At 54.3% G+C, this 27,864-nt stretch overlaps 2 protein-coding genes across 6 annotated transcripts; one reads left to right on the top strand and one right to left on the bottom strand.

The window, feature by feature from the left end:
• The first annotated feature begins 735 nt into the window (after positions 1 to 735).
• TMEM151B (transmembrane protein 151B) lies at positions 736 to 9,365 on the top strand. The gene is made up of 3 exons (XM_045390990.3): positions 736 to 1,164; positions 3,340 to 3,780; positions 5,345 to 9,365. The coding sequence occupies exons 1-3, from the start codon at positions 1,030 to 1,032 to the stop codon at positions 6,467 to 6,469; spliced, it is 1,701 nt and encodes a 566-aa protein (XP_045246925.1). The 5' UTR covers positions 736 to 1,029; the 3' UTR covers positions 6,470 to 9,365.
• Positions 8,672 to 27,070, bottom strand: DRC5 (dynein regulatory complex subunit 5). 5 transcript variants are annotated; one of them, XM_005552851.5, is made up of 5 exons: positions 26,439 to 27,070; positions 17,735 to 18,104; positions 16,161 to 16,729; positions 12,038 to 12,487; positions 8,672 to 10,300 (listed from the first exon to the last, which is right to left on the bottom strand). In XM_005552851.5, exons 2-5 carry the CDS (start codon positions 18,009 to 18,011, stop codon positions 10,091 to 10,093), a joined length of 1,506 nt encoding a protein of 501 aa, XP_005552908.1. In that variant the 5' UTR covers positions 18,012 to 18,104; positions 26,439 to 27,070; the 3' UTR covers positions 8,672 to 10,090. The 5 variants fall into 5 exon arrangements, with proteins under 5 accessions (XP_005552908.1, XP_073893983.1, XP_045246928.1 ...); XM_074037882.1 differs by having other exon boundaries at positions 12,299 to 12,487; XM_045390993.3 differs by having other exon boundaries at positions 26,956 to 27,070.
• Between the last annotated feature and the right edge of the window lie 794 nt (positions 27,071 to 27,864).

The raw sequence follows: 27,864 nt of genomic DNA, 5'->3' as shown, positions 1-27,864 counted from the left end.
CTTCCTACACCCACAAGTCGGAGCCTTAGAAATTGTCCAGTCAATTTCCTCACTGCACAGATGAAGAAATTAAGGCTCAGAGAGAGGAAGGCACTTGCCCAAGGTCACATAACTCCTTAATGACAGAGACAGGATTGAGAATTAGAACTCAGGTTTCCTGCCCTCCAGCGTAGGGCATTGCACACACTTCACTGCTTCTCTGGAGCTGCTCTTTTAGGGAAGGAAGATGGTTCAGTGAAGGCCGGTTCCAATGTCCTCCCTCTGCCCTCTGTTAGTCCTTTCCCACCTCTAGCTTCAGTCTCTTCCCTTTCACCCTATTCCATTCCTCTGGAAGTCTAGCTTCTGCTTTAACCCTTCACCATGCAACTGGGAGTAAGGATCTTCCCTAGGGTTTCAAGGATCAAGTTCCTCTCCCCACTCCTGTGCCCCAGGAACTTGGGGGAACCAGAGATGTGTGCAGTGTGTGGCGGGGTGCTGTTAGTTGAACCTCGGGGACCCAGTCCACGGAGAACAGATGGAGAGGAGTTGCGGCATAGATTCTCCCAAGATGGGAGTGCGGGAGGGAGGTGCAGTGAGCAGGGCTGGGAGCGGGGAAGGGGTGTGGGGAGTCCCTGTTGCTTTACCCCTTCGGGGGGTGGTTATTAGGTAGGCTTGGGAAGGCGGAGTTTGGGGGGCTGGGGGCGGGGCTCGGCTGCGCTGGGAGGAAGGGGGGGCGCGCTGGCTCCAGCTCGGCTCAGACAAAAGGCGGCGGCGGGAGCGGGCGGGAGGCGGAGCGGCGCCGCGAGGGCCTCAAGGTGACACCCGCCCCCGGCCCCGGCCCCCCCGGCCCGGCCCCCCTAGCCTGCCTCCCACCCCCAACCCCCAGCCCCTTACTCCCGGTGCCCTTTCCGGGCCCCCTCCCCCCGGCGGGGGGTGGGGAGCAGCGAGGGCCCCGCCCCCTCCCGTCCTCTCCCCAGGGCCCGCGCAGGATGCCCCCGGCCCCTGGCAGCCCCCCGGGAGGTCCTGAGCTCGACGCGCCCCCTCTACGCCATGTCCCCCCCTGGCTCGGCTGCGGGAGAGAGCGCCGCCGGCGGCGGCGGCGGCGGTGGCGGCCCCGGAGTCCCGGAGGAGCTCACGGCGGCGGCGGCAGCGGCGGCGGCGGACGAGGGCCCCGCCCGAGAGGAGGTGAGAGTCGAGGGCGCCCCTTCCCCGAGCGCGGCCGCAGCCTGGCCCCCCATCCCCCATCGCACGCGGCCCCCGCCGGTTCCGCCGCAGCGCGGCCGGCGCCCCGCACCCCGAGCCGGCAGCTGCAGCCGCAGTCCGCGCCGCCGCCCCCACCCGGCGGCGGTCCGCGGTGCCGGGGAAGGGGCCGCGCCGGGGGCGGGGCTCAGGGGTCCCGGGCAGGGGGAGGGGCCTAGGGGCGGAGCCTCGCGGACCCTGGGCTTATGAGAGAGGGGGCTAGGTTCTACCGGGGTGGGGACGGTGGCAGGGATCCTGTCTCACAGAGGGGGATGCTACCCTGAAGGCCAGGAAGGGAGACTTGTAGGGGCTACAGAACGAGGAGGGTACCATGGGGAAGTGGTGGTGTTACCTGATCTAGGACCCTAAGGAGGTCAGATGTGTACAGGGGGATCCCCCCTGTGGTCATTGGGAGTGTGTGTGTGGGAGGGGGGGTGTGCACCTCTCACGAGGCTCCTGCTGCTTCCTCATATCCCTAGTTGGGGTCACTAGTCCTCAGTCCTCTGAACCTGAAGACAAAGAGACGGAGGAAAGTACCAAGAGCACCCCCACTCCAGCCTCCCATGCACACTTGTGCACACGCATGCACCCTGCACTAGGGCAGAGGCACACAAGAGGGGATAGGCCTGCAGGTAAAGCCCCTTTCAGAGGTACCCACATGGGGACAAGCGCACAACCAGGTAGGCACACGAAGGGGCCCATGTGTTCATACCTCCTAAGGACAAGGCTCCCCGAAAGGCACATGTACCCTAACCTCCTTGTCCACATGTACTGTGTGCTATTTCCTAGCTCGCCTAACTATCCATACTTCTAGATCCAGGGCTCGATGCCTATTATTGTACCTTCTTTTCCACTCTTTTCCTCTCTTCCCTCTCTTCCCTGGCTGGCCTCTAGGTCAGGCTTGAGGAATTGAGGGGGTAAGTCAGGATCCCAGCAGGCAGCTGTGTGTGTGTGTGTGTGTGGTGGGGGGATGGGTTCCTAAAGCTAGAAAGCAGAGAGGAGGGGTGGGAAAACAGGCCACTACAATAAATCAAACTCAACACTCAATTAGGATGTGGCTGCTGGGGGCCAGCACCACAGTAGGCACCTAGGATGCAAAGAGAATGAAGTGTGGGTCCTCAGGAGTACCCAATCTAGTGGGGAGCCCGACATGTAAACAAATCCTGGGCCAACCCTGGGACAGAATGTGCCAAGTGCTTTAAAAGACCAGCTCCAAGAGAGTACCAAAATTCATTTTCTCTTGACAAATTGCTGGGCTTCAAACGTTGTCCTCGCTACCCTGGTCCCACATCCCCTATGCCTGTCTTCTCCTCAGCCACATGCCTCTGCCCTTCTGGATACCTCCTCCTGGACTGCCTGCCGCTCAGGGACCCCAGCCCCCTCCCTCCCATCCTAGGACAAAGGGAAGGATGTCAGGGCACAGGAGGAAGACTCACAGGGGAACCAGGGTCCAGAACATGGGGAATGAGACAGGGCCTGGGGTTCTCTGGAGGCCCTTCTCCAAAGGAGGTGTTAGGCTAATTGTGAGGGTTAGGGAGGTGGATGGGTCGGAGGGGAGCAGCTCCTCTAGAACCTAGGACTGAAACAAATCTGGAAGTGAGGGCCCCACTTGTTAAGTGGGGAGGTGATGTCAGTGGGTCCCTCCCCCTTTTCTAGAGGACCTGGAAGGGGTCTGGGCTGGGGACCTGCCTTCGCTGATGCCTGTCTGTCTGTCCTCCCCTGTCTTCCCTGTCCACACCTTCTCCTGTTTCATTGCCCTCTTTATGTCTGTCTCTGGACACTCTCTGGGTACCATCCTATCCATCTGTGTTTGCTGCCTGGGCCTCCATCTCTGGCTCTGATCTTTCTCTGCCTCTTGGGGTGTCTCTCTCTGCACTTGCCTGTGCTGGCATTCTGGTCCCCTTTCCTATCCTCATGGCTCACTCTGTGTCACTTCCATTTCTACCTCTGGCCCCTGACTTCCATCTTGGTCTCACCTTTTCTTTCCATATCCTTGTTCTCTTTGCTTGTTATTTCTGGTGCTGGCCTCTGCCCCTCCATCCCTGCATCCATCTCTGTGCTGGGTCCTGCCTGCTCTCACTTCCCACTCATCTCGGCCCCTCTCCCTGCCCACCCGAGCAGCAGCGTCCCATCCAGCCCTCTTTCACCAAGTCCCTCTGCCGTGAGTCCCACTGGAAGTGCCTCCTGCTCTCGCTGCTCATGTACGGCTGCCTGGGGGCAGTGGCCTGGTGCCACGTCACCACAGTGACGCGCCTCACCTTCAGCAGCGCCTACCAGGGCAACAGCCTCATGTACCATGACAGCCCCTGCTCCAACGGCTATGTCTACATCCCCCTGGCCTTCCTGCTCATGTTGTACGCCGTCTACCTGGTGGAGTGTTGGCACTGCCAAGCCCGCCATGAGCTGCAGCACCGTGTTGATGTGAGCAGTGTGCGGGAGCGTGTGGGCCGCATGCAGCAAGCCACACCCTGCATCTGGTGGAAGGCCATCAGCTACCACTATGTCCGCCGCACCCGCCAGGTCACCAGATACCGCAACGGAGACGCCTATACCACCACCCAGGTGAGGAGCTGGTGGGGAGTGCAAGACATTCAACATGGGAGGTGGCACTTGGCCCTGCCTTACTCCCTCCCCACCTCCCTGGGGGGAAGGTGGGAGGAGCACAAGGCAGCAGTGAGCTCCCATGAGCATTGCAACAGCAGGGCAATAGCAACAACCATAGTCGTAACAGCAAACAACGACCAGGAGCCAGGCTCTGCTCTAAGTATTTTACACACATCAAATCATTTATTTAACCCTCATAATAACCCTATGAGGTAGGCAGGTATTCCCATTTTGCAGATGAGGAAACTGAGGCCTGGAGAGTTTAAGTAACATGTCTAAGGTCAAATAGGCAGTATGTGGTGGAGATGAGACTCGAGCTCAAGGAATCTGGCTCCAGGATCTGTATACTGTTTAGTGCTTAATGGGTCTATTTGGTGATTAATGGCACAGTGTGGTGGCTCAGGCCTGTAACCTCAGCACTTTGGTGAGGCAGGAGGATCTCTTGAGCCAGGAGTTTGAGACCAGCCTGCCTCGTGGCAACATAGTAACACCCCATCTGTAGAAATAATAAAAAGAAGTAGCTGGTGTGGTGGTATGCACCTGTAGTCCCAGCTACTCAGGAAACTGAGGTGGGAAAATCATTTGAGGCTGGGCAGTTGAGGCTGTAGTGAGCTGTGATCACCACAGTGCAAGACCCCATCTCAAAAAAAAGAAAAAAGAAAAAAAAATTAGTGCTTAATGGTTGGAGATGGCTTCACATGCCCAATATCATAGCATGCTCTACCTATTCAGTGAGGTGACTGCTACCGAGTTCTCTTTCACAGGTATGGACACGTAAACTCAGTGACTTGTCTAAAGTCTGCTGCTCTTAAGTGGTAGTGCTAGGCTCAATCCCAGCTTCCTGGATCTCAAGTTCAAGGGTCTAAGAAGAGGTGGGCATAGGAAGTCTCACTGGGGGTGGGCAGGTCAATCAGCACTTTGTGGACTCGCCAGGATGAGACATATTGGAGTCCTGGAGGAGACGTTCCCAGATGTAGGCCATCTGTCTTAGTATAAGGATCAACAGACAGAAGCCTGGGGCCGGTGAGAAGCAGGAAGGAGGCTGAGTGATAGCTATAGCCTGAACAGGAAGACTAGAGACAGAGGGGTTCTTTAGGGAGTACTTCTGGGGAACCCATTTGGAAACACAATTGTAAAAGGGAAGAAAGAAGAAGAGAAGGCTGTTTGTGGTGATGCGGGAGCACTTTGGAAAACAGAGGCAGTGGCAAATGGATCAGGCAAGCCAGAGGGGCAGTTCGTGGCCAGGGCCTGACCCCTAGAGGACGCAGGGTTTAGTTAGAATTTAAATACGCACAGGTGGGGCTGGTTCTAGTCCGGTCCTCACGTCTGATTATGCAGAGGGCGTCAGTTGCTCTGCAACTCGGAAAGATCCTAACCAGCTCCAGCCGGCACCTAAACCAAGACAGACTTAGGGTCCGACCAGGCAACCAGAGCAGCGATGGGGCAGGCGAGGGTGAGTGGGCAGAAGCGGGCACCGCTGACGGGCTCCTCGCGACCCAGCCGCCTGCCCCCCGCGCCGCAGGTCTACCACGAACGCGTCAACACGCACGTGGCGGAGGCCGAGTTCGACTACGCGCGCTGTGGCGTCCGCGACGTGTCCAAGACGCTGGTGGGGCTGGAGGGCGCGCCGGCCACGAGGCTGCGCTTCACCAAGTGCTTCAGTTTCGCCAGCGTGGAGGCCGAGAACGCGTACCTGTGCCAGCGCGCGCGCTTCTTCGCAGAGAACGAGGGCCTGGACGACTACATGGAGGCACGCGAGGGCATGCACCTCAAGAACGTGGACTTCCGTGAGTTCATGGTGGCCTTCCCGGACCCGGCCCGGCCGCCCTGGTACGCCTGCTCCTCGGCCTTCTGGGCCGCGGCGCTGCTCACGCTGTCGTGGCCGCTGCGAGTGCTGGCAGAGTACCGCACGGCTTACGCACACTACCACGTGGAGAAGCTCTTTGGCCTGGAGGGCCCGGGGTCGGCCAGTAGCGCGGGCGGCGGCCTCAGCCCCAGCGACGAGCTGCTGCCCCCGCTCACCCACCGCCTGCCGCGGGTCAACACGGTGGACAGCACGGAGCTCGAGTGGCACATCCGCTCCAACCAGCAGCTGGTGCCCAGCTACTCTGAGGCGGTGCTCATGGACCTGGCGGGGCTCGGGACGCGCTGCGGCGGGGCGAGCGGCGGCTACGCGCCCTCGTGCCGCTACGGCGGGGTAGGCGGCCCGGGCGCGGCGGGCGTGGCTCCCTACCGGCGCAGCTGCGAGCACTGCCAGCGCGCCGTCAGCAGCTCGTCCATCTTCTCGCGCAGTGCCCTGAGCATCTGCGCCAGCCCGCGGGCCGGCCCGGGCCCCGGTGGGGGCGCGGGCTGCGGGGGCAGCCGCTTCTCGCTCGGCCGTCTCTACGGCTCCCGACGCAGCTGCCTGTGGCGCAGCCGCAGCGGGAGCGTCAACGAGGCCAGCTGCCCCACGGAGCAGACGCGGCTGTCCAGCCAGGCCAGCATGGGGGACGACGAGGACGACGACGAGGAGGAGGCCGGGCCTCCACCGCCCTACCACGACGCCCTCTACTTTCCGGTCCTCATCGTCCACCGGCAGGAGGGGTGTCTGGGCCACAGCCACCGGCCGCTGCACCGCCACGGCTCCTGCGTAGAGACCTCACTGTGACCTCCGTCCCCGGCGTGGCCCGCGCCGCCCTCCCGCCTGCCCCTCGCCGGACTGTGCTCCCTGTGCGACGCAGGGCGAGTCATCACGATGACTGAGGCCGCGCGGGGGGCAGGGAAAGGGAGGTGAGGGCCGCAAGACAGACCCGGATGGGGCCGAGACCCCTGTCGTCCCTGTACATAAAGAGACCGATGGGTGGGAGGGGGGTCGGCTGCTCCCCGAGATCCCCCTGGCAGAGTCATTCTTCCAGCCCCACCCCTGAGTTCCTAAAGGGACACCTCCCTCCTGTCCAGCCCTTCAACAGATCTTCTGACTGTTAGATGACAACCGTACCGTGGGCCCCGCGTTGGGCCTTGTCTGAAGGGAGAGGCCCTGGCGTGCGGCTGGGAGATTTAGAGGCTGTGGAGAAGGGAACTTGGGGTTTTCCTTCTTCCGTGGCCTCACTCCCCTGGGGCCTCTCTCTATGGAGGGAGCAGTGGTTTGGTGACCAGCAGGCTGGATTCCAACTAGCTAATGCATTTAGCGGGTCTGAGGCTGGGGCCAGGTGTCAGCCCCAAGCCTCCATCCAACACCGTGGAAATGTTGCTGCCCTCTTCTTGGCGCTGACCCCAAGATTGGGGTTTCCCTTCTGCCGCTCCTTCCGCTGTTGTTTATCTAACTGGGCCCCCACTCCAGGTCCAGAGGAACTGTGCTCACCGCACGGACGGCACTCATCTCCCGCTCCCTGGTCCTGCAGAGCTGTTGCCAGGGTGCAGTGGGGAGGAGAGTGAAATGTGGAGGGCTGTGTACCTCAGTCCTTTCTCTAAACTCTGCAGCCTCCCGGCAGGGGCCTCCTCACCTGGGTTCTGGGTGTGTACTCCCTTTAGAGAGTGTGAGATACACCCGGGCGGCACTTGTTAAAGCTGGTCAGGGCGAGTGACTAAGGGGAGAGAGCATGACATAGACCTGGGTGACAACGGGGACCTCTGGAAGCAGGTGGGAGTAAGAGAGAAGAGGGTAGTGGAGGGTAGAGGAAAGGACTTCCAAAGGTGGGGTGTCTGTGGGGGCGGTCTTTGCCTCCCTAAACCTGTGCAGAGGAGTGGAGCGTGCTTTTCCCTCAAACACATCTCGGGGGGCTGAGGACATTGTCACAAGTCCCAACTGGAGAAATAATTCCAATGGCAGGGTCAGAGGCAAGCATTCTCTAAATCTTGCCCAACCCTTCCATCCTCCCCTATCCTATGAGCTGAAGCCCTGCTGTGTGTCCCAGGGTCTTCAAAGGGGCATCCTGCCACCACCCCAGGGTGCTGGCCCCACATCCTGTTCCCCTAAAGCTCTGACACCGCCTTCTCTCCCTGTGCGCACCCCACCACCTCCACCCCAGTGTGCTTCAGTGTGCATGTCTGTGAACAGCCCTCCTGCCCTCCCAACTCCCCTGGCTAAAGTCTCCCCAGCAGATTTAGTGCCCAGGGCTTGAGCTCACATTTCAGGCTAGAGAGGATAACCCTTGGGCCACCCACATCTCTCACCCCTGATGCTGCTTACATTCGCCTGAGCCATCAGAACTCCTCCTTCCCCTCCTTCAGCCCCTGTCATCTTCCTCCAGCCCAGCCAGGCCTGCACCACCAACTGTGTGGCCTCCACCTATGCAACATCACCTCTGGCTCCCCTTCCCTTCTTCCTAGGGAGAGGGGCCCAAATTGTGGGGATACCATGGCCCATGGCTTCTAAAGGGTTTAGCTTTACTTTCAGGTAGAGATGGCTGAGTGAGGAGGGAGAAGAGACTAGAGAGAGAGAGGCTTGGGCAGGGGAAACGGCTGCCCACCAGGTTTCCCTGGCAGTAGTGCCCACCTGCCTATCAGCACTGAACCTGCCTGGATCCCGAGTCTGTGCTCCTTGGGGGCCTGGCATTTGGAGCACCCTTCTTTCCTCTGATGGACATCTGTGAGGTACAGGTGGTGAGCTGCGGCCTCAGGCTCCATTTCTTAGCCAGCTGGCACCCGGATGTCATGCTCTGTGTGGGGACAGCCTGGCCACCTCAGGGCTCCAGGGGAGGAGGAACATGGCTCCTCCTCCCTCAGGCCTGTTCCTGAGACAGAGCCTGGTCTCAGAAGAGGGGAAGGGGGACCTCTATTATTATTTTTGCCTGTATTGACCATTTCTGCCTAGGTCGTCTCAGACAGCCTCATCTCCCACACACGCACAGACTTAGAGAGAAACCAATTCTTTGGTCTATTTTCTTGGTAGCTTTATTGATTGCCAGGGAAAACAAAAACCAGAAAATTAATCTCTAAAATTAAACTTTACACTGAATGTTCTTGTTTCTCTAATTAGAACCTCTGCTAGCAGCTGTGGCTATACACACACACACCCTCACACCTACACGTTTGCACTCTGGAACTGTCAGAGGGTGTCAGGCACAGACAGACTCTAGGTTGCCTAGACAGGCATACACATGCAGTCACTCCCAAGCCCCCTTTGGTGCTCTGCTTAGCGTCTGCTTAGTGGAAGGAGTCCCTGGAGAGCAGGCACTCCTGGATTGGGGTTGTAGCCCATGACCTGCCCTTTGGGGACACAGTTCTGGAGGCTCTGGGCCAATCAATCAGCCTGAGGAGGATGGGGAATGGCGCTCAGCCTGAATCAGTCAGCTAGGTCTCTTGTGGCCCTGGGGGCTGATGTGATTCCTGTAGGTGTGGCCCCAGGGTGGACAGCTACAGAGTGATGGGGACTCATGGAGGGCACCTAGAAGGCTCCATGTGGCCTGGGGACAAGGGCTTGTGGGGTGGGCTGGGCCTGGCTGGGGAGAAGACAGGTCTCTGTCAATTGGGTGCATCACACTGTGGCCTTTTTGTCGTGGATTTAAGCGCAAAGATTGTACAAATCAAACTGGTGGATAATAAAGTTGTGGATGACTCACTGACTTCCTGTCCCAGTGTGGCACTTCTTTCCCTCCCTCCCAGGGAAGCTCTCTGGGGTGGGTGGCAGGAATCGTGTCATCCTTCCCTGGAAGTCGTCATCTACAGCTGCCTCCCCAGAGGAGGCCACTGGGTCTGAGTCCCTGGTGTCATTTCGTTGTCCCCGTCCCAGGTTGGGGGTTGGGGAAATAGGGGATGGAGTGGCCTATAGAACTGGATCACCTAAAGCAGAGTCAAGCAACAGGGAAATGCATCTACAGGGCTGAGGGTGGCAAAGAGAGCCAGACATAGGTCTGCTGTAGCCAGAGCGTGCGCGCGTGTGTGTGTGTGTGCGTGCGTGTTTGAAGATCAAGGATCTGTTTGGTAGAGAAGAAAATGGTGGGGAGGGGAGTCAGGGAGGCAGGCAGCCCCCGTGGGAGAATCTGGCAGGCACAGTCCCTCACACACCTCTCTGACTTCCCTATTCCTGGAAGAAGTTGGTCATTTGTGGGGGTTCAGTAATATCCTTTCCCTGGGCACAGGGGCTGGGTTCCTACTGCATACCCTTTCTTCCGCCATGCCAGTCTCCCTTTCCTGCCTCATGTCTCCATCCATACAACCCTTGATCACTCCAAGGATATTCACGGTCCCCCTCCCTGCTCCCTCTGAACCAGAGTGATAGTCTGCAGCAGGCATGGCAGGGGTATGAAATGAGGGACAGGGCTGGGGCCATGATCCAAGTCAGGTCATTTTATCCCACAGAGTTCTCAGGGCCATTGGCAGTGATGGTTGACATGAAGTGGCTGGGATTCAAGGCCCGCTGGCGGGCTGCTTCTCGGTTTGCATAGAGGGCCTGGCCAATGAGGTACTCGCTTTCCTGGGCCACATCTGACAGGCGCAAGTCAAATTCCAGGAGGGTCTTGTTGTCCGACATGCCTTCCAGGAGCTGCTTCCCACCGTCCTGGGAGAAGGGTGCAAAGGAAGGGGTCATATACATCACTACCCAGGATCTGACATACATAACTACACATTTTCATGTAGATGTGACTAAAACATAAAGTTTCACAAAACAATACTTAACCTTTTTGTGACGCATGTTGACATATTCTATTCTTTTCCATTTGAAAAATGGTAGCCAATACCCACTAAATTGATTTCTCAACCCTACTAGCTTGAAAAACATGAATCTCTGGCAATGATGAGAATTCCATTCCTTTGGTTCAGCCATGGGCATGTGGGACAACTCTAATGAGATGCGAGGGGGAAGCTGAGAGGGGGTGGCTTCTGGGAAGGTTCTCCTCACTCCAAAAAGAGAAGAAAAGGGAGCAGGTGTTCTCCTGTTTTCTGCCTCTGGGCATGTCCCTATGTGAGATGTCAGAACTGTGGCAGCCATCTTGGGACCGAGAGAAGCACTAGAGAGGCCTTAGCCACGAGGCTGGGGTGGGCAGAGCAGAGGGTGGCACTGAACCCAGGGGTTTACCAACCCTACAACCCTCTAATTCTGGTTGTGGGAGACACTGAATATTCCTCCTGCTTAAGGCCATTTCTGGTTAAGCTTTTTATTACTTGCAGTCAACAGCACCCCCTCTAGAAAATGTGTGTGTGTGTCTGTGTGTGTGTGTGTATGTGTGTGTGTGTGCATGCACATGTGTGTATGTGCCTGTGTAGGTGAGCAAGGTTCTCATGGGGAGGTTTAGCAGAGGGTTCAGTGACCTAACGGAGGGCCCCGCTCAATGGTCATCACAGCTCCAACCCCTGCGGGTTGGGTGGGCTAGCCCCAATGTGAAAGAATTTCATGTTGGGAGGCAGAATGCCACCATTCTGTGGTTGTGACCCAGCAGTGTGTTGCAAAGTCAATTTAATGGGTCACAGAAGCATTTAAAAATACAATAGAGTAGAATGTAAAGGAAAATATCAGCATATATCACAAGTCATAAATTTCAAAATTATGTTTATGTTGGTGTTCATGTAAATTGCATTTTTTTTTTTTTTTTTTGAGATGGAGTCTTGCACTGTCACCCAAGCTGGAGTGCAGTGGCATGATCTTAGCTCACTGCAATCTCTGCCTCCTGGGTTCAAGCAGTTCTCCTGCCTCAGCCTCCCGAGTAGCTGGGGTTACAGGTGCATGCCACCACACTGGGCTAATTGTTGTATTTTTAGTAGAGATGGGGTTTCACCATGTTGGCCAGGCTGGTCTCAAACTCCTGGCCTCATGTGATCTACCCACCTCAGCCTCCCAAAGGGTTGAGATTATACGCGTGAGCCACTGTGCCTGGTCATAAGTTGCATTTCTTACTCTCAGACTTGGTTAAGAAAGTTTGAGAGATACAGTCTATTAGAAAGGACTCAGGCTTTCAATCAATCTTGGATTTGAACCACAGCCTTGCCACTTTCTACTGACTTGATGCCCTTGGGCAATTCATAATCCTCTCAGACTTAGTGTTCCATCTAGAAAGTAGGGTTAAATATACTTAGTTATATACTTAAATATATTTAAATACGCTTAGGGTTAATATACAGTTACTTAGGTAACTGTAAGGATTAAAGGAAAAATAATAATCACTGGGATACACAGTATGTGTGCATACTCGATGCGGTATGTAGTATGTAAAGTCTGTGATCTTCACAATTATCCCACAAGTACTCCTGGCAGTCGGATTCCACACCCACCCTCACAAGCCCAGAGTAGGTGGCTCACCAGCCCGATGTGGTTGCAGGACAGGTTGATGCTGGTGAGTGTGGTGTTGATGGCGAGCACCTGCGACAGGAGTGTGGCGGTGGGTTCAGACAGCTCATTGCCACCGAGGTGCAGTGTGGTGAGGCACTTGTTGGTCTGCAAGGCATGGGCAAGAGCCTGGCCACCCTCATCCTCGATGCAGTTGAGACGTAGGTTGAGGGAAATGAGGTTGGTGTTGTGTGCCAGAGCATGAGCCAGCGACTGGGCACCAGGCGCACGCACCTGGTTGTTGGCCAGGTTGAGCACACGCAGGCGGCTGTGGTTCAGCAGCTTGGCAGCACCTCGTGCACCACGGTCCCCAATGAGGTTGTGTGACAAGTCCAGCTCCTCAAGGACTGGGTGGTCCAGAAGACTTCGAATTATGATGCGTGCTTTGTCATCATCCACCTTGCTTCGGGTCAGCTTGAAGATCTGTGGGCAGGCAGAGGGTCTATGGCACCAGGGATAATCAGCCTGCCCACCTAGATCTTTGGCAAACTTGGCTCACCTAGTGTTGGCCACCTGGTTAGGTCATGGAGGGGGCCAGGCCTACCAGCATGGCAGAGTAGTGTAGAATTGGTGGCAGGTAGCAGGGAGGAAAGATCACTGTTTATTGAGCAATTACTACATGCTTGGCTCTTTCTTTTTTCTTTCTTTCTTCCTTTTTTTTTTTTTTTGATGGAGTCTCGCTGTGTCACCTAGGCTGGAGTGCAGTGGCACGATCTCGGCTCACTGCAAGCTCCGCCTTGCGGGTTCACACCATTCTCCTGCCTCAGCCTCCCGAGTAGCTGGGACTACAGGCGCCCGCCACCACACCTGGCTAATTTTTTGTATTTTTAGAAGAGTCGGGGTTTTACCGTGTTAGCCAGGATGGTCTCGATCTCCTGACCTCATGATCCACCTGCCTCGGCCTCCCACAACGCTGGGATTACAGGCACGAGCCACTACGCCTGGCCGCTTGGGTCTTTCATAACCATTATCTCTAACCTTCAGCATCTCAGTGAAGAAGAGAAAGTTCTCTCCATTTTGCAGATAGAAAATGGAGGTTTACATTATTTCCCCAGAGTAATACAGTGATTGAAGCAGTGGAGACAGGTTTGGAATCCAAGCCTGCCTGAGGCCTCAGCCGCTCACTGCATCCTCCTCTGCCAGCCAAGATCCACCAGGGCAAGGAGAGGACCTCTTTGAAGGAGGTTGCCAGGGCAAGAACCAGGGAGAAAGTGGGGAGGTGGAGAAGCAGGAAAAGGATGAGATAAAGGAATGAAGGAAAGGGGATGGGGCTGGCAGTATGAATATTGTCCATGGGAGCCTCTCCCCCTCACCTTCCTGCTGGCTTGTCTTGCTCCTCTCTCTCCCTTGAGACCTCTGAGTGTCTGACCTCTCTCTCCCTACCCTTCAGTTCACTCCTCTTTATGCTCCTCTTACCCAGCTGAGTCTTTTGTGTCTCTTCTCTTTTCATTGCATCTCTCTGGCAAAGCCCTACCCTGGATCAGCCCCACTCTCTATTTTCTGCATGCCTGTGCGCAAGCAACTGACAAAATAGAAAACATCAGCTGACGGGACTGGTTGCTATCACTGGAACCACCAATAGGCTTGTAACGCTGCATGCCAATCTAACTATATTTCTCTGGCCAAAATACCTGCCTATAATCTACAACAACTATTTCAGCTTTTTGCAGCCTCCTCATAATTCAGGGGCCTCCTTGCTGAGCTCCCTCTTTCAGCAGGTGAACTCTCCTCTTGCCTTCCCAGCCATTGAATGGGAACCTGTCATTTTCCTGATACCAAGCACTGACTTATTGGTCTATGAACCCGTGCCTCTCTTCTACATTCATCCCCTTTCTTGCAACTGGATGGAACCTTACACTGGTTTTAAACATGTGTGAGTTATTCTGAAGGAACCCAAAGCTCTCATCTGTTATGGCTGTACCTTTCCCCCTTCACAGCCAAGTTCTTGAAAGAGCTGATCACAGCCACCCATTCCTCACTTCCCACTCTCCCCAGACACCACTGCTATCTGGCCTCTGTTCCTGCCACTCCACTGAAATAGCTCCCCCTCGGTGACCTCCACGTTCACTAAATCCAGTCCTCAGCTCTATTCCACCCCGTTGCTCACTCCCTCTACTTGAAACATACCCCTCCCTTGCTCTGTGACACAATGCCATGTCCCCCATTTCCTCCTCCCTCTGGCTTCCTGGCAAGCTCTTCTTCCACTAAGACCACATGCCAGGCCTCTCCTTGTCTTGCTTTTGGCTCTCCCCTGTGAGACTCCATCCAAATCCAGGGCTGCAACTGCCACCTTCATGAAGACGGCATACATTTCCACATTCAACTCAGACCTCTCATCTGAGCTTCGGACCCTCTACCCGACTAACAAAATGACCCCTTCTTTGAGATGCCTCTAACTGAAACTTACACTCTTTCCCCTCAAAACCGATCCTCTTCCCACATTCCCTGTCTCTGCAAATGGCCCCTCCAGCCATCCAGCCTCACAAGCCAGACGTCTTGCACCTCACCTCCTTCTCCTTCCTTCTCCTTCAGATCCTCCCTATGCCAGTGTGGCCCATGCATGCCAGACACATGTCTGCCTAAATATGTCTTGACTCTCTCCACTCCTCTGAGACTCCACAGACACTACCCTCGCTGAAATGACCCTCACCCTCACCTGGATTTGGCAATGATCTCCTAGGTAATCTGCACGTCCACTGCTACCCTGCCCAGGCCATCATCCCTCACAGACGGAGTGACCTTTTCACGTGTGAAATCCAGTAATGGTACCTACCTTTTTGCCTAAAACACTTGGATGGTGTCCCAGAGCTCCTAAGGATAAAGACAGCCTCCTGGACAAGGCCTCCTTTACCCAGCAAGGCTGACCACCTCATACTCTGTGCCAGCCACACAGTCTTCTCTTTCTCTTTGAGCTGGCCATGTTCACTCTGCCCATAGAGCCTGTATGCACTGCTTCCTCTGCCTGGAATGTTCCTCCCTCTGAGACTATAACTCCTACTCCTCCTTCTAATCTCTATGTAAGTGACATTTGTTCAGGGAAGCCTTCCCCTGCAAGGTCAAATGCTCCTTTATAATCTCTCATAAGAGTATCTCTTCTTTGTGGCATTCATCACAATTCAGGGGTACCAGAAAAAAGTACAGGATGCCCAGTTAAATATAAATTTCAGATAAATAAGAATGCCCCATGGAATATTCAGGACATATACTAAAAATTATTTGCTCTTTATCTGAAATTCAAATTTTTTGGAGATGGTCTCATTTTGTAATCCAGGCTGGAGTGCAGTGGTGTGATTGCAGGTCACTGCAGGCTTGAACTCCTAGGCTCAAGGCATTCTCCTACCTCAGCCTCCTCAGTCGCTGGAAGACTACAGGTGTGAGCCACCGTGCCTGGACCTGAAATTCACATTTAACTGGATGTCCTGTATTTCCATTTGCTAAATCTGGCAACCCTATTCTAGTATCAATTTTATGTTTATATGATTGATAATTAGTGCCTTTATCCCATCAAGCTACAGAGGGCACAAATGGCACAATCTTGCTCATCCTTGAATCTTCAGCACCTAGGACAGGGCCTGGAGTGCATATGTTTGTTCAATGAAACAAACTGGTGAACTGGAAGAGCAGCACCTTGTTCATCTCTACACCCCCAGAACTGTGTATCTTGGTGTAGGGTGCAGGCGCGGTGGCTCAAGCCTGTAATCCCAGCACTTTGGGAGGCCGAGACGGGAGGATCACGAGGTCAGGAGATGGAGACCATCCTGGCGAACACGGTGAAACCCCGTCTCTACTAAAAAATACAAAAAAAAACTAGCCGGGCGAGGTGGCGGGCGCCTGTAGTCCCAGCTACTCGGGAGGCTGAGGCAGGAGAATGGCGTGGACCCGGGAGGCGGAGCTTGCAGTGAGCTGAGATCCGGCCACTGCACTCCAGCCTGGGCGACAGAGCGAGACTCCGTCTCAAAAAAAAAAAAAAAACAACACTTGGCCAATGAAAGAGAAGGAAATGGGAAGAAGGTAACAATAGAGGAGGAAGAGGAGGGGAGAGGGAATCTGAGAGATGCGGAGGAGGGGTGGGGGGAAGGCTGGGAGCAGACAGTACCTTGAGGGTGTGGCACGCCTTGATGGCAGCTGCCAAGGAGTGGCAGTCGCGGTAGGTGAAGAGGAAGAGATTCCACTCGAAATTCATGCCGCAGTCCTTGACATCGTACACCAGGTCCAGCTCCTCCAGGTGGCTCAGGCCAGCTACCAGATCGCCCAGTTGATAGTGGTCAACGGTGGGCTCCTCCATCTCTCCCTCGCTGCCTGAGTCCGACTGGTCGCCTGGCCGGAGCTGGGCCGGGATCTGCACCGGCGGAAGGAACTGATCGACGTGGACCCTGCGCACATAATTCCTGCAGAGGGGCAGCAGGTCGAGGATCACCGCGGGGTCCGTGGTGCCTGGGATAAAGTGCTTTAGCAGGTTCTCCAGGTGCCGCTCGAAGAACATGCGTTTCCAGCTGCCGCCATGGTGGGCCACGTGGCACACGGGCCAGCGCTGCATGCAGCAGCGGAGCCAGTAGTTCTCATTGTCTATCAGGTTGGCGGTCACAGCCAGTGGTAGGTCAGGGGACAGGTGGTTCAGGACCTTCTGCTGGTGTTCCGGGAGCATCTGCTTCAGGATAGGGTTATCTTTGGGAACAGAGGAAGGAAAGCATGGGGTCACAGTGTTGGGGGACACCTCAACATGATGCCTCAGGCTGGGCCTGCCTGGGAGCACCAGGCAAAGGGAAGACCCTTCCCTGCTTAGGGGATAGACAGCCTCTCCTCTCAGGGGAGATCAGGGGGAGGGTGGGACACCAGCCTTTAGCTTTGGGATGTTCCCTGCCTGAAGGGGGACATCTCAGCATCTGTTCTCAGGGAGCTCCCAGACTGAGGAAGACTCTCAGGTCCAACTCTCAATTATCACCTGGTCTGATGGGGAATACAATTCCTGAGGTCAGAGGCTTCCAATCTTATTTGATTCATCCATTTCAAAACAAGAAATTTTTTGAGCACCCACTATGTGCCAGAAACTGGAGGTACCACTATGAGAGACTACTATGTCCCACGTGCTGGAGATATAAGAGTAAGCAAAACAGGGCTCTTCCCTTTTGGAGTTTACATCCAGTGAGGGGAGGCTGACAATAAACAAGTAAAATGAGTGAGACTGGGTGACAATAGTTGCTGGAGATGAAATAATGGCCCTGTCCTCAGACAGCGCTCCATCTGGTAGGAGAGGCTGGCAACCCATCTTTGGAAAGGATCCATATTACAGAGCACAAAATATGGAACAAACCAAGAGACCTTACATGGCATGGAAGACTCCATCAGAGTGGAGGGTGGTTCACTTGGGAAGGCTTTCTGGAGAAGGAAGTAGATATGGCTCAGGCTGAGTTTTGTTGGAGAGAGTGGAAAAGGCAAGGAGAGGGCAGAGGCATGGAGGGTGCAGTGTGGGTGGGAGCCTGGTGGGAACAGAAGGAGAAACTGCCTTGGCCTTGGGTGGAAGGGAAGTGTTGAGTAGGTATGAGGATGCCATACGGGAGAGCAGGGGCTGCCCCAGGACCCAGGTTCTGCAGTCTTGGCTCCAGAGAGTCCCCACCCACCTTGCCCCACTCTTGGCCTTCTTCTTCCCACCCAAAGCAGGGACAGACTCACTCTGGAAGTTCCTGATGATGTGCTGAATGCAGAGCTCTGTGAGGAGGGGCACGATGGCCAGTGACCACTCAGGATCCTCAGCAATGATCCGGCGCATCCGATGGAAATTGGCCCCAGGATGTGGGTTTCTGGACTTTGCAGAGACTGGTGTGATTGAAGGCTTTGAGGGCTGTGGGCCTGTGCTTGAAGTGTGTCCGCCAGTGGAGGACTTGTCCTGGGTGGAGACTGAGGAGTGGCTGGGGTCCAACAATGCTGATGTTGTTACGGTCTCCTGCATGCTGGAGGCTGGTAATGTAGGGGCAGGTGGCCCCTGGATGGCCTTATGACAAGAAACTTCTCAGACTGGCAGGTCCTTGATACAGGTAGGGATCTGGAGCAAAAGGAAGAGGTAGTGGTGTTACTTTGGAGGGTCTTGGTGGGCATTTACTAAGAGAGGTGGTACAGAATAGTGCTTAAGGATCAGTCCCTGGAGTGAAGCAGATCCAGGTACACATCCACTGGTTATCTGTGTGACCTCGGGCAAGTTACTGAACCTCTCTGAATTTCAGATGCTGCCTCTTAGAAATGAAGGTCGCAGTTCCAGTAGGATTATTTGGAGGAGTGGATAAAATAATGCATCCAAAGGGCATAATATATTATCTGACACATGAAACTAGCAAGGAGCAGCCCAAAATTTTAGATAATAGCTCTATAGCAATTACAGTAATTGCTCTGTGCCAGACAATCTTTTTAGTTCTTTATGCCTATTAATTCATGTGTCCTCAGAAAAACCTTTTTCAGAAAAGCCTTTTTCAGACAGGCACTTGTATTATTCCCATTTTTCTGCTGGGAAACTAAAGCACAGAGAGGCGAATTGACTTGCCCAATGTCATGCAGCTTAGAAATATTACGGGTGGGTTTAAATTCAGTCTGTCAAATTCATGCTCTGAACCCTACATTGGACTGGCCCTCTGAGGGTGAGGGGTGTATATTGCCAAAATACAGGTATAATAAAGAGCCATTCAACTCAAAACAGGACCCTGCACTAAGTATTTTATAGAACAGCAACTGCCTGATCCGTAGGATGGGGTTGAGAACAGCTCTGGCCAACAGAAATATAATGCAAGCCAAAATGCAAGCCACATATGCTATTTTAATTTCTTTAGTGCCCACATTTTAAAAAGTAAGGAGAAACAAGGCTGGGCGTGGTGGCTCATGCCTGTAATCCCAGCACGTTGGGAGGCCAAGGTGGGTGGGTCACTTGAGGTCAGGAATTCGAGACCAGCCTGGCCAAACATGGTGAAATCCCATCTCTACTAAAAATACACAAATTAGCCGGGCATGGTGGTAGGTGCCTGTAGTCCCAGCTACTCGGAAGGCTGAGGCATGAGAATCACTTAAATCTGGAGGGCAGAGGTTGCAGTGAGCCAAGATTGCGCTACTGCACTCCAGCCTGGGTGATAGAGCAAAACTCTGTCTCAAAAAAAAAAAAAAAAAAAAAAAAAAAGTAAAGAGAAACAGGTGACATTAGTAGTTTTTTTTTTTTTTTTTTTTCTGTCTTGCTCTTGTTGCCCACGCTGGAATGCAATGGTGTGATTTTGGCTCACTGCAACCTCCACCTCTTGGGTTCAAGTGATTCTCCTGCCTCAGCCTCCCAGGTAGCTGGGATTACAGGTGCCCGCCACCACACCCAGCTAGTTTTTGTATTGTTTTTTTTTTTTTGAGATGGAGTCTCGCTCTGTTGCCCAGGCTGGAGTGCAGTGGCCAGATCTCAGCTCACTGCAAGCTCCGCCTCCCGGGTTCACGCCATTCTCCCACCTCACCCTCCTGAGTAGCTGGGACTACAGGCGCCCGCCACCTCGCCCGGCTAGTTTTTTGTATTTTTTAGTAGAGACGGGGTTTCACCGTGTTCGCCAGGATGGTCTCGATCTCCTGACCTCGTGATCCGCCCATCTCGGCCTCCCAAAGTGCTGGGATTACAGGCTTGAGCCACCGCGCCCGGCCCAATTTTTGTATTTTTAGTAGAGATTGGGTTTCACCATGTTGGCCAGGCTGGTCTCGAACTCCTGACCTCAAGTGATCCACCCGCCTCAGCCTCCCAAAGTACTGGGATTACAGGCGTGAACCACAGTGCCTGACCATGAAATTAATTTTATATTTAGCCCAGTATGTCTAAAATGTTATTTATCATATAATCAATATAAAATTATTAATGAGATATTTTATATACTATGTTTTCATATGAAGTCTTCAAAATCTGATGGCTCAATGGGCACATTAAGCCTGTGGCTACCGTTTTGGAAAGTGCAGGTTGAGAGAGAAAGGAGAGGGGAAAGAGACCCATGCCCTGACGAGGGTGCCCGCAGCCTCCTCTCCTCCTTCCCACTGAGAGCTCAAGCTCCAGGTCCCTTCCCTTCCATCTCCCCATCCAGTCTGCCTCTAGCTCTTCCAGCCTCCCAGCATTCCAGACAGCAGCGGGCAGGCGTGGGAGGCGAGAAGGTAGCTAAATCTGGGGCTGAAGACAGAAGACAGAGGATGTGTCTTGGTCCGGGGACCCTCCCCCATTTGCCCATTCCTGTACCCTTGCACTCCTGCCCTGAGATCTGCAGGAGGAAATGGGGCTGCTGGCACTTAGCTCCTCCTCCAGGCAGTTTCCCATCAGATGTGCACCCTGACGACTCAGTGCACTGGGTAGTGGCCGGTGGGAGGGAACACTCTGAACCAGCAAAGGCGTCCTTGGCAGAGGGAGGGACCAGATGGTGCTCCCCAGCCTGCCAGGCATCTCAAGGAGGAAAAGCCTGGTTGAGAGGCAGGTGGCGGGGAGAGGGATAGTGCAGGAAAGATATCTAGGTATTGTGACATCCCTTATGCAAATCAAATGCAAATTCACACACAGATTGTGTCCAGAATTGTGGAATAACCAGATCGTGCTTTTTGACTAATGGCCTCTCAGAGTGTAGGGCTGGAGGGGGTTGTTGCTTAGCGGTACCTGCTGACTTTGCATTTCTGACTTTGCCAGTTATGTGCTTTGTGACCTTGGCCAAGTTACTTAACCTATCTGAGCTTCAGTTTCTTATCTGTGAAACTGGATAATAATATCTTCCTACATGGGCTGTAGTGGAGATCCCCCTGAGATAATGGTCGGTTAATATTGATCATTGTAAAGAATATAGGAGGGGTATGTGGATAATGAAGGTACTATGAGGGGCAGGGGTCTGAGGCTGGAGAGAACACATCCTGGAGACCCGCTTCTTGAATGCTGACCTGAGATGGTATCTTTGGATGAGTGCAGTGTTTCTGAGGTCCTTCCCTATTTCCAGGATCGATGTGAAGGGCAAGGAGGCAGGGTGGTGTTGAGGGCTCATAGACAGCACGACAGAGACAATGGAGGAAGGTCAGAGGCAACAGACTAGACCAACTCCTGCTTGGTTTTGGCCTAAAACATTCTATAATTTCCCTTGGTCCCAGATATGTCCCTGGACACCCATGGGCCACACCCAGGGAGCAGGACCAGGCTTGGCAGGGGGAGCCCCAGGTTGCTGGTATGCATTGCCCTGGAGTTGGCTCTTTAGTCATTCCTCACAGCACCATCCAGCCTCAGCATCCTGGCAGGCAGTCCCTTCTCCTTCTTCTCCTGGGGAGCCACACCTGGGAAACCCCACCCGGGGCCAGGCGGGATGCCTCTGCAATGAGGTCACTCTAGTCCCACCGCCTAGCACCTCACTTTCAGGACCTGGAGTTCTTCCTGCCATCTGGTCCTAATTGCTCTTGCTGCTGTTTCGTGCCTGCAGCCCGCCTCTGGGCATGACACAGCAGGACCCATCGGGGCATGTTCCAGGGCCCTGAATCAACTTCTCAGAAGGAAGGGGCAGGGCCTCGCTCCAAATCACATGGCTGCCGTGTGCATGGCTGGTATAAAAATGAGCCCCTGCCACCTTCAGCGTTTACAGGATCATCCATACCACAAGGCAGGCAAATGCTGAAAAAATTAACTGTGTAAGATCAGAGTGGATAATTTTCATTTAATCATCTCTTGATTTTTAAAAAATGGATATCGCAAAAATATTTTGGCAGGCAAATTATTACCAGACACAGAAGATTATTCTAAGGAGTGTTCTAAAAAACACGTAGTTCTAAGTGTTTTTAAAAAATCTACTTTTAAAACTAACAAAATAGAAAACACAGTATATTTAAAAGGATAACGAGCAAAACGAACTCCTTGCTGCCCCGCTATCACTGTTATGAGGAGGATATGCAGTGTGGCTCCTCCCTCGGCAGGCCACGTTCTGACCCCTGCCCTTGGGGGCCACCCTTTGGTGTGCCACTCTCTTGGCTCTCCTCCTACTTTCCGACCATTCTTTTTCCAAAAGTCTTCACCACAGACTTCTCTCCCTCTGCCCATCCCCCATGTGCCAAGGTCCCTCAGAATTCTGCCCTGGTCGTCCACTCATTCCTGCTGATGGACTCTAGCTTTCACCTCTTCCAGGTGGGGTTTCCTAACTGTGACGTCCCAGAGAAGCAGAGGGTACTGCTTACCAGGATGGTGAGGCTGCGGGGTGGTGGTGTGAGTAATGCCAGACTCTCCTACATCTGCATTCCAGACTCAAGTCCACTGGGATGCTGCCTAGGTCCCTCAAACTCAATCCATCCAGATGCTGGCACCAGAAGCCAGGGAATCACTTCTCTTCCAGCCCTCCCACCCCACCCCACCATCTATTTACTGATTCAGTTCTGCCTCCCACCCAGGCAGCCTCTCCTTTCCTGCTGCCGCCTTAGCTCAGGGCCTCAGTGTCTGTCTGGATCACAGCATCAGCTGTTGGGCATGTAGTCTCTGGCATCCAGTCTGGTTCTCTCACATCCAGCCTTCACACAGCCGCTGTGGCAGGCTCCTTGTAAGCCCTCTAGCGGCTCATCACTGCTTACGGTAAAATCCAGCCTCCTCACCTTGGTGTGTGAGGCCCTCCGTGGCTGGACACCTTGTTAGAAATAAGCTCCTCTTTGCATCTGGGACATTGCAGCCCAGTTCATGCTGCCAAGCCCTTGCTCAAATTGTTCCCTCTGAAATGCTTTTCCCACCATCTCAGCCAGAGAAAGGGACAATCACTGGTCTTCTGAGTCTGAGCTCAAGCACCACTTCCTCTCTGAAGGCGAGGTGCTTCTTTGTCCCTGATGCCACAAAACAACCCCTCCCATTGTCAGACCCCATCTTTCCAGTACCTGCATCACTCCAGTGACCTGACTGCCCACCCTCTCACCACACCCACACTAGACTGTGAGCTGCTCGAGGTGTAGGGGCTGTCTCCTCCTCAGTTTTGTTTCCAATTCCTAGCCCAGTGGTAGGTCTGCTTTAGGCGAGGTAGCTGGTGTTTGGGGCTGCTCCACTGGCTTCTGATAATAGATTCTGGCCAACAGGAGTATCCTGTTGGTCAGGGCAACTTGTTTGGGGGTGGCTATCTGATATAAGCCAATCAGAGTCCTTCTTGAGATTTGTCCAAGTGGAGGGAGACAGAAGGACATGTGTCCTTGAAGGATCTGGATCTCCTGCTGCTGGAAGTCATTTCTCTCCACACTTACAAGGTCTGTTTGCAGCAGGAGGGAATCAAGCCTGGGGGAGAGTAGCAGAAACGAAAGACCCAGACAGCATCCTGGTATCTTCGATCCCCATGCCTAGTCCCGGAGGCTCCCAGAGCTGTCTGGCTCCTTGGCAGTGCCTTCAGCTCTGAGAGCTAAGTTGGCAGCCTTCTAATAAGTCCCTTTGCCAAAGCTAAGAGTTGGGTTTCTACTCCTTCTGACCAAAAGGTCCTGCCCCATTTTGACCAAAAGGCTCACTGTTTGGTGAGTGAAATTATGGGAAAAATCCTAAATCAGTAGATGAAAGAGTTCAAAGGGATAGCTGAGAAGGGCCAAAGGCCCCCAGGTTATTACTCACAGGACCTGATTCACTCCTGTGGCCTCTTCCTCTCCTGACTACATTGAGCCTCTAGTCTCACATTCCATGTCTCCAGGGCTGGGACAGTATCAGCACCTTACAACTGTCCAGCACTTAACAGTTGCAAGGTCCTTTCAAGGTCCTTTCAGAACTATCCTCTCAGGAAAAAAAAAAAAAAAAAAGGCTGGGTGTGGTGGCTCACACCTGTAATCCTAGCACTTTGGGAGGCCAAGGCAGGAGGATTGCTTGGGGCCAAGAATTCAAGACCAACCTGGCCAACATAGCGAGATGCCATCTCTAAAAAAGAAAAAAAGTCTCATGTGACTCTTCAACCACCCTATAATGGAGCTAGGATGGGCTTCCTTATCCCTATTTTACAGATGAAGAAACAAGGAAACAGGAAATGACTGGCCCTAAAACACCTATGAGAGCCGGGGCCAGCATCTGAGGGCAGGTCTCCTCCTCTAGTCACAATACACTACCCCTCCACAGTCACTCAGTATGTCCCCTTCCCCTGGCTGTTCCTGCCCTCCACTAGGAAAGAAGAAAGAATATTCTTGCTCCTTGGAAAGTGGGGAGGGCCTCCCTGGGCTGAGAGCGCGCCCAGGCCTTTGGTACTTTACTATGGGAATTTCAGGGCCCTAATGTACAGTTTTCATCCCTGTTAGGGTAAATGCATTTTCCCCCTAAATGAAACAAAATTTAATATTTTCATCAGGGCAGTCCTGGAGGTGGCTGAAGGGTCACCTTCCTCTCTGGAGCTTTCCTTCCCTGGGGAACCTGTTGGGTCAGTCAGAGAATCCCAGAGTTTGAAGACTAGGAGCATGTTCAAGACGCCAGTCTTGAACATGGGCAGGGCAGGAATCCTGACATTCCAGAGAGGTCAGGGCCACCAGGAGTGGGTATGTCTTGTGCCACCACCTGGTGTCCCCATCCAAGGATGTGCTGTGCTCTCAGAGGGGGAAAGTGGGGACACATGCAGTGGACTTTCACTTCTCTGGGGCCTGCCTTTACCAGCTAGTTTGGCTTCACATGGCTGTGTCTCTAACCTGGTACCACAGTCCCTAGGGAAGGGACAATCCTCCTCCCCTGGGCCCCTACTGTGCATCCTCAGGACCAGGGTCCAGGGTCCTGAAATCACACACAGGGAACAACATCCATACCAGGCCATTAACTCAAAGGACCGGGTGTGAAGGACTGCTCTTTCCATGCCCAAGCACGTGTAATAGAAAGTGACAAGATGCTCCAGTTTGGCCAGAGTTGTCCTCATTTCTGATGGCTTGAATCTGGTGGACAGGTGTTCTGGGAACGATACCCTTGGCTATATATAGCTATGATTTATTGAGAGCTCTAGGCCTTCAATGGCATGTACATAGCAGGAGGCAGGACAGCAGCTGGCTAAGTACTCAGGAGTTGAGCTGCTGCCTCAAGTCAAATCTCCACAGTGCCCCCCACTATCTGTGCAACCTTGGGCAGGTCCCCGCTTGCCTCAGTTTCTTCATCTATAATGTGAGGACAGTACTTAATAGTACCTATTTCATAGGATTACCCAGAAGATTAAGGTGTTAATGTGTGTGAGACATTTCATATAGTGCTGGGCCCAGAGCCAGCACTCAAGATGTGTGTTAGATATAGTGAAGATGCTAGATGGCTTACTTACATAATTTCATTAAATTCTGAAATTAATTATTGAGGATTATTATTTAACACTATTGTCCCTGTTTCACAAATGAAGAAACTGAAACTTAGAAAGCTTAAGTAACTTACTAAATGTCACTAGCTAGTAAGTGGAGAAGCTGAGGTTTTAGTTTGTGTCTGTCTAATGCTCTTACTTCCATGAGATGCTGGGGTTGCTTATAAATTGCTCCCAACTCAGTCATTCACAGCACTTTTCCAGTGAGTCTCCCACTTTCTCCAGCTCATGAGCTCTCTTGTTCACCAACACGGAGCCCAGGGTTATCCCCTTGGTGCTGACCTAAATAGTCCAGGCTCCCTCTTCCAGTTCACTGCTGGGCACAGAAGCCTTCTGCAAGCTGGACCACTGCCTGCATCCTTTGGAGGGCCAGAGGAGCCCAACGGAGTGCTGCAGAGTAGTGCTCTCCTGCCCCTGGCACATTCCCTCCACAGGAAGTCTCCGGTCTTCTCTATCCTTCCTCAGGTCCCCAGCTAAATCTAACCATTCTGGGCAGGAGCTCCTTCCACCTGCCCTAATGGGAACACGAGGAAGATGCTGTAGGGGAGCATTCTCACCTTCTTGTGCATCACAGTCCTGGTCCTCAACTGTCCTTACCTCCCTTCCTCTTAGCCGAGAAGTGGAGACACCCAGTTCTCTTTGGGCAGACAGCACCTCTGTGCCTGGGACACTTCCCCAGGAGCTGGCTCTGCACCCACTGCTCTGACTGCCTTCTTAGCCACTCCCATCCCAGATCCCCTCAGGAGAGCCCTCGTCTGTCCTCAGGACTCTCGGCTTTTGTCTACACCCACCTCCATTTCTTTCATGCCCACCATGTCTTACTTTGGGGTAAGTCACTCCCAAGTTGGGAATTCCATTTATGGAAGGGCAAAAAACTTTCTCCAACCGGGCCTCGGCCCGCGTACTTGGACTTGGGCTGGGTGAAACCGCCAGTTCACTTACCACAGCCCCCGGGCTGGCCTCCTCCCAACTCCTGACCACTCAGGTCTGTTGTCTCAAAAGGGACTCCAGCGGTTCTGCTCCCACCCCTCCTTACCTTCAGCTCAGACACCCTAGCAAGGAAGCTCAGCTGCAAAGGCCACGGGGTCCCTCCCCCATCCTACCTGGGGTGTAGAGGCGCTGGTTTCTCCTTGGTAACCCAGGAAAACCGGCAGTGCAGTGGGAGGGAGGGAGATGCGGAAGCAAGCTTCTGGACACGCGGGAGGGATTACAGCCCTCGGGTGCTGGGAACAGGGACGGCCTTTCGCAGAAGGCTGGGGCCCCAGGGCTTGGGACCGCTCTCCTCCACGCCCTACGGATGCCCCATTTTCCCCCTCTTCTTCCCATAGTTCCTCCGCTCGCCTCACTCGGATACCCAGCCCTGGGCCAGACGGTCTGCAGACAGTGACTGTGGTGGGGAGGAGGCGCGGGGCGTCCTCGCATGGAGGGCGTGGGGTCTCCTGTGGGTACGGACCGGCGCTTCCCCGCCACAGAAAACGGAACCCAGGCAATGGCCGCCTGTGGGCTTCTGGCCGGTGTGGGCAGAGGACGCTAGAGGGGCTCCCGGGCCCAGCTGACCTGAGCGGGCCCCGATAAGGGAGACCGGGGCTGTGTGTCCCCACTCCCCCGAGGTCGCCTCACCCGCTTCGGGAGCCTCGGCGCTCGCCTCACACAGAGTCCCGCGCGCCGGCGCCGGTCATTGTCGTTGGGGACGCCCCGTGTTGCTAGGAGCGGGCCGGGCCGGGAGGACCAGTGCGCCGCGGTTCAGAGGAGGGGGCGCTGCTGCTTCCTTGGCTGCAGCTGCGCGCCGGCAAGCGGCTCACTCGCGCGCAGGGTGGCGAGGCCAGCCCTTCGGACGGTTCCGTGGAAGCGGCCGCTTTGGGGGTAGTGGGACCGTGGTCTTGAGCTATGCCCTGTGCTTCCGTGGGACGTGTCTAGGAACGGGTGGGCTTTCTGCGGGAGGTGGAGGTCGGGCAGGCTGCTGGTCTGGAGTCCTTGTGCTCTATTGCTAGCTTTTGTGTGGCCATGGATAGGGAGCTGGTCCAGGAAAAGCGTCTGTGGAAGATGAGGGTGGACGGACCTTCTCCAGGGCACCTGTGTAAGTCACTGAACTCCCCTGAGGTCTCCTGTTGACCTTAGGCCCTGCGGGAGGGCACCGTCCACCTTTTCCCCGGCTGAAAATCTGGCACCAGACGCAGGAAGGTTCCAGGCCAACAGAGTGCTCTTTCACACAGCCCATGTCCTGTGCCAAACACCCTTCCAGCCCTGGCGCCACAAGATGTGGTTGGGGCCCCTGATCTCCTGGAGGGTGAGAGGGACAGACTTCAGAGGGACGGCTAATAAAAAAAGAAAGTGGCCTTCAGGAAGGGAGAGGCAGCCAGGGTGGTGGAGGTTTCAAAGGGTAGCTTTGATTTCGGCTCTGCCGAGGACTACTAGTTGGTTACCCTGGATGTACATCTCGAAGCTCTGTTAACTCATCAATAAATCGGGGTGCCACAACTCATCTTGGCGCCCGCGGAGGAACTTGGACCAGGGCCTGTGGTGAGCACT

The sequence above is a fragment of the Macaca fascicularis genome, chromosome 4 (genome assembly GCF_037993035.2).
Source record: "Macaca fascicularis isolate 582-1 chromosome 4, T2T-MFA8v1.1".
NCBI lineage: Eukaryota > Metazoa > Chordata > Mammalia > Primates > Cercopithecidae > Macaca > Macaca fascicularis.
The sequence above is the reverse complement of the archived record's forward strand: the minus strand, read 5'-3'. Positions and strand labels throughout refer to the sequence as shown.